Source organism: Neolamprologus multifasciatus, chromosome 6 (assembly GCF_963576455.1).
Source record: "Neolamprologus multifasciatus chromosome 6, fNeoMul1.2, whole genome shotgun sequence".
NCBI classification, from domain to species: Eukaryota; Metazoa; Chordata; class Actinopteri; order Cichliformes; family Cichlidae; genus Neolamprologus; species Neolamprologus multifasciatus.
Genome location: NC_140444.1, coordinates 8,839,227 through 8,849,451, shown reverse-complemented (window position 1 = coordinate 8,849,451; position 10,225 = coordinate 8,839,227). Strand labels below are relative to the sequence as shown.

The 10,225-nt window shown below is 37.3% G+C and overlaps 1 protein-coding gene across 2 annotated transcripts; it reads left to right on the top strand.

Annotated features, from left to right (window-relative positions):
- Positions 1–53: 53 nt before the first annotated feature.
- Positions 54–10,028, top strand: tmc7 (transmembrane channel like 7). Of its 2 annotated transcripts, XM_085164140.1 has the most exons (16): positions 54–203; positions 3,029–3,290; positions 3,383–3,531; positions 3,704–3,859; positions 3,950–4,032; positions 4,115–4,260; positions 4,337–4,484; positions 5,258–5,440; positions 5,564–5,709; positions 5,807–5,921; positions 6,229–6,326; positions 7,622–7,805; positions 7,910–8,040; positions 8,216–8,371; positions 8,455–8,533; positions 9,095–10,028. In XM_085164140.1, the coding sequence occupies exons 1-16, from the start codon at positions 188–190 to the stop codon at positions 9,293–9,295; spliced, it is 2,253 nt and encodes a 750-aa protein (XP_085020266.1). In that variant the 5' UTR covers positions 54–187; the 3' UTR covers positions 9,296–10,028. The 2 variants fall into 2 exon arrangements, with proteins under 2 accessions (XP_085020266.1, XP_085020267.1); XM_085164141.1 differs by lacking the exon at positions 3,704–3,859.
- Positions 10,029–10,225: the final 197 nt, after the last annotated feature.

The following is a 10,225-nucleotide window of genomic DNA, read 5'->3' as shown; positions in this document are numbered from 1 at the left end:
GCGATAAATAAATAATAGCTAGTGTCGCTCCCGGGGCTGTATCCACATCCAGGAAGTGGCTGTTGGGAAAGACTGCTATTATCTTCCTTACAGCTGGGAGAGTTAACTCCTTGTTTTTGACGAAGTCTGATAGTTAATTGTTAGCCAATAAATAAATAGCTGTATTTATTCTGTCGGAAAGGAAACAATGGAAGTCGACTCAGGTATTTTTGAAGTTCGTGCGTTACTTCAGAACATTAATTAACCCAATTTATTTCTACATTAGCTAACTAGCTAATAATGCTAGCCGCTAAAAAGTAGCTAAAAGTTTGTTGTGCTGGTGAATGATTTGACAGAGGGTCATATAACGATTACAGGAAGACCTTCAAATGAGAGCAGGAAGAGATTTTGTTTGTCTGGTTTGGTTCGAGTGTGTTTACGGTGTCGAAACTCAATTGTCGGCTCATAAAACAGTCTGCTCCCTTGGTTAGCCATTGTCTTTTCTCCTGGGAGGCAAACTTAAAAAGGAGAGAAGTGTCGATTTTTAACAATGTTTTTTGTTAGCTGTAGAAACATATACTTGAGTTGTGATGTGATGTGATGTTATTGTTTGTATGTGTAAACTTATTATAAGGCGCAGGGTGTTAGGGACATTAGGGTAGCCAGTAGTGAACTGTTCGTATACAGTATTTCTTAAAAATCTATTAAAAGCTCATAAGTGTGCACAGTTTGAAATATCAGTGTCCTGTAGTCTACAATTTAATTTATGATTAATTACTTATTTGTGTGGAATGTCGAGTTTAAGGGTGCATCATTTTCTTCATTTTTATTAATTTTTATTATTATTCCCACAATATAAAACAGCTTCTTCACAGTTTTCTTTCACTTAGAAAAGTGTTAGAAAACTCTCGTCTTTCTCACCACTCTCAGTCAGTGCAACCTCAATTTCCCCCTTTCTCTTCCTTTCCACCATCCTCTATCACATGTTCTTGCTCACTCTGCTACACAAGCTCTTACTTTAAGTATAATTTTTCAGTTTTCATCCTTTTGGGGCTCATGTCAGAGGTCAACTCTGATCATTGAGGCACAGTTTAATTCTTGCGAATAATGTATCTATCTTTATATATGTGAAATTTTAAATGAGTCCCAACACTATAACAACAGTACCTTGAGAAGACCTGATATCAGTATGTTAAAGTATGTTAAAAATACATTAGATTAAATTAGATTTATGATATGTTCAATGTTTTGAACTTGTGACAGCCATTTTCTGTTTGTTTTACTTTGATGTTATCAAACAGACGTTATATGTCAGTTTAAAGGTCTTGCAGATATAAACCGGGTGATTCAGTAATACGTAAAAATGGTTTCCACAGATATGTTGACATGCTACCAGAGGGTTTTCTAGGTGTAGAAAAAGCTAAATCTAACGAACCTATCGGCATGTGAATGTTTTTTCCTTTTCATTCTTTTTATTTAGATTAAGAAGAAGTGTCAGTTCGGCATTTTAAGCCTTAAAACATACCAGCTTCCTCAAAATGCCTTGCTTGCCTAACAGCTGGCTCCGCATACAGAAGCAGAATTCTACTTGATGTTAGTCTTAGTAAAGTTTCAGTTCAAGCTGCTATCGAAACAAATGATTACTTGAACTAACTTTTTGTTCTCAAGATATGAGCTCATCATGTGTCAAATAATTTGGAGGAGACCTGCTTCTGGTTATCTGGCTGTTTCTGAAATTCATAGCCACATGTTATAATGGTGTTAAGTTTAGCTTGGTAAATTTGAGAGACATCTTATATTGATTTAACATTTTCAACAGCCTCTTAACCATTCTTAACCTGTTAGCTGTTATCTTTGCTGACCTTCCTTTTGAAAGAAATGTGTTAATGGCTGACAAGTGAACTCCGTTTACCTCCTTTGCCTCTCAATTCTTTTCGGGTTTTTTTCCATTTCTCAATTTTGCTTTCTTGGAGAAAGACATGAGTAATGAGACTCATTAGCAGTCACCTGGAGAGAATAAAGTAACTGTGCTATAAGGTTGAGCCTCAATGTGTGTTGGACTAAACCATTTCTAAATTTGTAAGTCTGGCAGAGAGCTTCTATTATTTTTATAATCATCCAACAGATTTATTCAGGCACTTAATTATGACATAATTTACATAGGGATTAAAAAATGTAAACAAAAGCAGTTTTTTCATTCCTGGCTTGGAAGGGCCCCTCCTGCTGGAGCTCCAGGTAGTACTTTTCTCTCCACTGCTACAACCTATTTTTTAAATGGTGTTGAGCATTTTTTTAGCCTTTCTGGAGGTTTTTTTTTTTTTCATGGTTTAAATTTTATCTTTAGTCACTATTTTAATATCAGTTTGTTCTCATTTCTTTTGTCATGGTCTGTGGTGGTCCTTTGATAAAACTGAATATGTGGATGGAAAAAAATAGGAAAAAAACAAAAAGCAAACTTGTCTAACAGAATTCAGACTGTGTTGAAGAATAAAGGCGGTCAAATGAAATGTTGACTTTCAAGCTGCATTGTATTTGTACAGTACAGCTGTACAAATATAGCATTTTTACGCTATTTCTATGCATGTTTGCACTTGTCAGTAGATCCCTGCACTTATTTCTCAATTTCATAGCAAAACATGAAGAAATGAGGGATGGTTTGTGTCTTTTGCATGGTAATGTAGTTATTATCTCAACTTGAATCCAACTTGAGTCTGCAAATAAAAAACAAAAGTTTAATTTATGCAAATCTCAGACAACATATACATCCTTAGAAATATATCTGTGCTAGCCCAATATCAAGTGAATCGTGTAGCTGTCCATCTTTTTATGTGGACGTGAATGGATTGGATGGATGGGTTGATCCTGATTTGAAGTGACTGTTGTGAAAATGCAGGGGTAATTAACTCAGAGTGTTAAACACAGTCATATTACTTTGTATCATGTATATTTCATCGAGTTTTGTTTTCTGTACAGATGCAATATTAGCATCTGTTCCAGAAGAGCAAAAATAAATGTCATGTAAGAAACATTACTTTTTTGTCTTTTCAAGTGTTCGTCACTGATCACAGTGGGCGAATCAGCAGTAACCCTCTTCTGGACCAGCTCCCCAGTTACCAGTCCCTGCTGTACCGCAGGAAGCCGTCAACTGTTGGCTCCAAACAAAGAGGCAGCTCTAGAGCAAGGGTTGGCTCATCTGGCAGTGGGAAATGGGGAATAAACACATTTGTAAGACAAAGCGTGAAACAGAAGAGTCAGACTGAGAAGCGACAAATCAGAGAACTAGCCAAGCCCATGGCTGAGAAACGCAAACAGTAGGAAACTGTAGTCTGTTATGACTTCTTTCACTAATAGCTAAATAACGTTTTTGTGTGTCAGGAGTTTATTTGACTGTTTGATGTTTTAGGAAACGGTGTGCAGAAGATGCTCAAGAGTTGAGCAGCTGGCAACAGTGGCGACAAAGCACCCGCAAGTATCTGAGGAAGATGAGAGATGAAAGCGAAGAATGGCTGAGCTCCTTGAAGCTCTGGAGGAGAGACATCCACCTAATAGAAGGTAAAAGACAAACAGATTGTCTGACAGAAATTGTTTCTTTGGACTCAAAGACTTGTTTGGATTTCTGTTCAGATGGTGCTAATCGGTAATTATAATTTTGCTAAGACAAAGTGTACCTTTTTGTTATGTCAGACTTAAGTTCTCACTTTTTGCCTCTGTCACTTGTCACTAGGGATGTTTGGAACAGGGATCCTGTCTTACTTCTCCTTTCTGCGCTTCCTGGTCACACTCAACTTTATCATCTTTCTGCTCATGTTCGGTTTTGTCATGTTGCCCATCATCATTGCACCCCATGTTTCAGGAAATATCACCTTCAGCCAGAATGACAGTGAGAGGATTTCTTTGTTTGTTTGTTTCAATTAGAAGCATATACTAAGCAAGAAAGACTAAAAAGCTTAGCTTTTCTGTTATATTACAGGTTACTGCAGCGTGTATAAAAGTGACAGTCGTCGAGGTCTTGTTAACTATCATAAGTATATTACTGATCTGCTTTCTGGCGAAGTAAGTGTTGTCACATTATTAGTCTCCTGAGAAAGAGTCCACTCTGTAGTTTCTGTACTCACCTGCTGTGCTTCATCTGCAGGGCTTTCTGGAACAGACCTATCTTTTCTACGGCTTCTACAATGTGGAAAAACTCCATTTCTCCCACATAACTTATAATTTGGCACTGGCATACCTGCTGGTCACTATAGGGTACCTCTTCCTCAGTCTTATCTGGATTGTTAAAAGGTATGAAAAAGGCAAACTCATAAGAAATAACATTTATGTGATGAGATGTGGTCTTGAGTATTTTCTTCTTTCGAAGGTCTGCCACCGGGTTCAAACATAATCTGATTCAGGATGAGGATTGCTTTCAGAGTTTTTGCAACAAGATCTTTGCTGGCTGGGATTTCTGCATCACCAGTGAGAACGCTGCAAAGCTGAAGAAAAAGACTTTGCTCTATGAGCTGAAGGTTAGTTTATACATCAGAAGCATGATTGTAAAACTGGCTAGTCAAAACAATGGCCAGTTTACAAATTTGTTTTAAACAAATTTGAAAAAATGGGTGCTTACATGGCACCCCGGCAGCTACATACCGTTACTCTAAAGTAAAAATAAGATGTGCATTTTAATATAATCTACTTTTATGGCTTTAGTGACATTCAAGGCCCCAGTTCCCACATGCATTACTACCGGGGTCACATGCTAATCAGCGGTATTCTGTGCTATCATTGGTAGTCGCTTCAAATCCTCACCAGGAAGTTAAAATAAATTTATCACAGGTCCCGCCTGTGGCCACAGTGCCACCAGTTATTTAGCCTCTAACCACATGAAGTCACTGAATGTCATTCACTTTCTATTGTCCCTGGTTGCCACATAGCTGCCAATTGTTTTCAGTGTGGATGCAGCTCTACCCTGTACCTGTGTCCTGAAGGTAGTAATTCATATGCACCTTAGAGAGGGTGCAATACATCACTGAGAATTGCTTACACTTGTCCCTTGATGTTCCTTAAAGTAAAGTAAAAGCAAAATTGTATTTATATTGCACCTTTCAAGATAAAAATCACAAAGTGCTTCACAAAAGCTAAAACATAAAAATCAACCAAAAGCGAGTTTAAAAAAACAACAACAACAAAAAAAACCTCATTAGTCTTACTGATGAGTCTAAAGTAAAGAAAATTAATAATCAAACACCATCATTTTGTTGTCTTGCCTTATTTTAAAATACCTATTTTATATCTTTAGACTGATTTGGAGGATGAGAAGATCAAGCAGAAAATAGCAGAGCGCACCCACAAAGAAAAATGTCGGCTTTACTTCATCCGTCTCATCCTGAATCTTTTCGTCATTGGTGTACTGGCTGCTTGCTTCTACTGCATTTATTTAGCCACTATCTTCTCCCAGAAAGCCCAAATGAGTGACCAAAAGGTAAGACAATTTTTTTAAATATTCTTTCTCTCCACCCGCTTTGATTCAACCTTTATGTAGAAATTTCTGGTAAATGTTGGCAACACAGGATAAAAGGTATTTGTTGTTTCTCCTCTTTTGCAGGTGAATTTCATAGTAGATCTCATTTTTGAGTATCTACCTTCAATTGTTATCACCTTTGCCAACTTCATTACCCCAGTACTTTTCTCTTTTATCATCAACTTCGAGGACTATTCTCCTGCTTTTGAGATCCGCTTCACTCTTATGAGGTAAAATAGAGTCTTGTGTTTTGACCTGCTTACTCATAGATGCAGATTTGAACTTGAAAGTATTTCTGATTTGCCTTCTTTCTTCCTATCCTCACAGGTGTGTCTTCATGCGGTTAACCAGTATTGTGGTTTTGCTCTTTTCTGTCTGGTCTCGGATCACTAAATGTAAAGATGATCCCTGTATTTGTGGCTACAACCACGATCTTTACCCTGTAAGTAATCCTCTTTTGCCATAATGTAATATACAGTGGTTTACAGGGGTAGTGCCACAGGTACCAGTGTCAAACTCATTTGTATCTTTGCATTAGCTGTTATACATATGTGTTAGAATGTGAATATTACATATGTTAAGTGTAACTGCACGGATATGTGCCCATATTTTGGTCTCTTAGACTTTTAATTTTAAAAAGTATTTAAAAAAAACAGTATATTTCTAATCACCCTATAAAATATATTTCTTAAATCATGACATGCATGTATGGTAAAATCCAGTCTCTATATCCTTGTTGCTGTCGACAGTGCTGGGAAACGCATGTGGGCCAAGAGATGTACAAACTCACCATCTTTGACTTCATTGTCATCATTTCCGTCACCATCTTTGTGGAGTTTCCTCGAAAGTAAGACCTCATTTATCCACAGTAGAAAAAAAAGTACAGTTCATCTAGTTTTGTGATCATCTCATGACATTTGAAGAGGTGTAAACATGTCACCTTCATAAAATATTAAGAATCTCTAATGTAACAGTTACAGGAGCTGACTTGGACTACCGTATTTTTCGATAGTGCGCCTTATAATCCGGAGCACCTTATGTAGGAATTCTGGTTGTGCTTACTGACCTCGAACTGATTTTATGTGGTACACGGCGCTAAAAAATCTGTCAAAAATGTTTTAGTACAACTAAGCTACGGAGCCGCACCGCTTGGATGGATTGTCGGAGAATTACGGCTACCGTAGTCAGGAGCCTCGCGGAGTAATCTGGGTCTAAAACTTCGTCCGCTTCAGGTCCCAAAGTCAGATGAATACTGCGACATCACTGAGAGTTAAAAACTGTCTAAATTCCTTCATCTTTAATAAAATGATCAGCGTTGCTGCTTTACCAGGTGGAACAATTAAGTTTAACATCCAGGCATCCATCAAAACAGAATGTATTAAATTTAACAGAGTTAGAAGTTAGCATGAAGTTAGCTCGCTAGTTTACACCGAAACATGATATAGCATGTTCTGACTGAGATTTCTGAAAAAATTTTAATGTACAGCACTTCCAGCATAAATAAGGACAGAAAACTAAACAGCAGTGATGTTTGTAGAGTTACTGAAGTTGGACTAGCTGGTATATAATGATGTGCTACGTGATCGCTAACAACACAGCTATGTTAGCATAACATAAACACAGTGAAACTGGAGGGTGAACGCTAACTTTTTTCCACTCGATAAAAGTTAACGTGAGGGTTCCCGATGGTTAGGGACAAATGCCATCGCATGGCAGGATGCTGTAAATGCACCAAACTTCAGTCAGGAGAACAACTGAGACAATCCATCCACAATACAAGGTTAGTCATTAATATACTGCAACAACATGGGAATAGAGCAGCTGTGAGAGAATTCAGCATTAATGAATCAATGGTACGGAAGTGGAGGAAGAAAGAGGAATGAGTTGAGTAAAGTTTGACTTGTTTTGTTTTGCTTAATGCGCCCTATAATCCGGTGTGCCTTATGTATGAAAACAGATCCATTCATCGACAGTGCGCCTTATAATCCGGTGCACTTTATGGGCTGAAAAATATGGTAGTTTTAGTGTTAGCTTAGTTAGTCTAAATAAATGTAGCTAAAATTATTCTGTCACTGAAGGCTTTGTTTTCTCTGATTATTTCTGCTTTAGTCATTTTTGTCCTTCTTGTTCTATCCTACCCAGACTGCTTCTGAGGTACAGTAATTCTGCCCTGGCTAAATGGATGAGCCAACAGGAATTTTCTATTCCTCAGAATGTACTGGATATCGTCTATGGTCAGACCATCTGCTGGATCGGCACTTTCTACTGCCCACTGCTGCCTGCTATCTGCACCCTCAAATATTTCTTTATCTTTTACATCAAGAAGGTGACATTTTGGTTTGAATGCATGTAGTTTTCTCCCTTGCAAGAGTGAAGGAAAAAAGCATGAAATATTCTAGTAAGCCTCATTTGCAAATTTTTGTTTGCTAGGTATCATTAATCAAAAACTGTCGTCCAGCCACACGTCCTTTCCGAGCATCCAGCTCCAACTTCTTTTTCCTCGGCGTGCTGTTGATCGGCCTGACTCTTGCCTGTGTGCCTGTCATAGCTAGTATAGCACAGTGAGTAATGTTCATACTGTGTTCTAATTAAATTTGTATAGTTTGTATGGAGCTTTAAAAGAACCTCTAGCAGAAATATTCATGCCAAAGGTCAAAATCTGGCCACTGCCATATATATAATTATTTTTTTCTTAATATGGATAAATATAAGAACTCTTACTTCCTTTTTGTACAGGATAAACTGTTCTCGGGCCTGTGGACCTTTTGTTAATTACAAAACCTCCTGGGACGTGGTGCCAGATACAGTTTCTCAGCTACCCAAAGGAGTCGAACAGCTTCTCTGGGCTCTCTCTTCAGAGGCCTTTGCTGTCTCTTTCTTTGTTATCACATGGTTGGTCCTCTTATTATATATTTTCACCTTTTTAACATTGTTTTTCCTCTGCTGTAATTTTATACTTTGTTTTTTTTTTCCAGTTTGGCCATGTTTTATGTGATTGCACTTGCTGGAGCACACAAGAGGGTCATTAATGAACTAAGACACCAACTAGAAATGGTAGGTCTTATTCTTCCCCCCAAAGGGAGGGAGTATTGGTTGGTTCTGTTTGTTAGAAGTCTAGTGCCCACACTTTTAAAGATATCGTTTTCAAATTTTGTGTGATTGTAGATGCAGATAACGGCTTAATTTATTGATGGTGAAAATCTAGTCGAAGTTACACAAAATATGAAAATCAGTGAAACCTATATTATCAACAGTTTTTTATGGATTGTCTTTAAACTTCACAACTAGGCCTTGGGGAACATTAGTACCTAAGCTGGCTAAGCATGTGAGCTTCATTTTTAGCACTCAAGATCAAAGTTGACCTAATTTAAAATTCCAAGAAACCAAGTTAAGTAATATCATATGAAATAGCATGGAGATAGCTGTATAACACACCTGATTTTTTTCAATATGTTCTGTACGATATCAGTAATAAAAACATCATAAAAAGTCAAAGTTTTATTATAGCTCTTGTCCTTCAAGGGGAGTTGCGTACTCTGAGTGTTCTTGTTATCAATTCAGTTATTGCCAAATGCAGTGTGAACTGAAATCTCTTTGTGTTAATTTGTCAATCAGGAGGGCCGCGACCGGCGTTTCCTGATCCAGAAGCTGTGCCAGGCCCAGAAGCGCTCAGGTGTGAGATCCCCACAATCCAAATTCCAACCCCTCCGCAGCAGCAGCAGAAGCAGTCCTAGCTACCACACTAGCTTCGCCACCAATTTCAATGATGCGGTGTTCCTGGCCCATGTAGCTCCAAGCTCCTCCACTCAAGTTTAAGGCAAAGGCCTTATTTTACTGAACAAAGCAGAGATGCATGCTTAGACAATTCTTCAATTGTCTAAGCAGACAATTGAACTTTTTAGACTAATATCTTAAATGTGTTTTTAATTAACTGTGAAAACACTGCAATGTAAACAAGTATCCTGTTCACAATGCTTCTGACCTTTTCAGTGGGTTTTTTTTTTTGCTGTTTGTTTGTTTGTCCAACAAAACAGTCTGAATATTTGTGAATATATGAATTGACAATCTCAAAAATATTTTTTCCCTTTAATCAAAACGTTATTTTTGTTGAGCTGCAGTGTATTTACTTGCATGTAATCTTTTCCTTCTGAGAAGGACTTCGATTCTTTTAAACTACTGGACTTGTTTTTAAAACTTTTCTCAATCTCACGCACTTTAAATGTATTAACGCAGGGTTTTGAGGGTTTGTTTTGTTTTTTTACTACAGCTTCCTTGTTGACTTGTTTATTTGTGGGTGTTGTTACATATGCAAATGAATATTTATGACTGTGCCTAATACATTTTGAATGAAATGACTTTTAACACTACTTTTTACTTAGTTTTAGTACCTTTTTAAAATATCTTCTGGACTGTGGGCATGTTATTAACAATGTCTCTTCTGTGTTTTTGGTTTTTTTTGTCAGATTTGGGTGAAAATACTCTTGTACTTTCATGATGCCTTAATTTGATTGTGGGTACTGTACTTATAAAATAAATGTTTTCCCAAGTATATTTTCTCATTTAATTTTTTTTTAAAATCTCACTCTGTTCGTCTCATCATGCAGATATTTTATGGAACAAACTGATATAAGTGAATGTGAAATACTATTTTGAATAGTCAAATAGTGGTAAAATCTCTGTCATGGTGCTATGACAAAAGGCAGTTGGATGATATATAAAAAGTGATAAAGGGTAATCAAGGAGAGG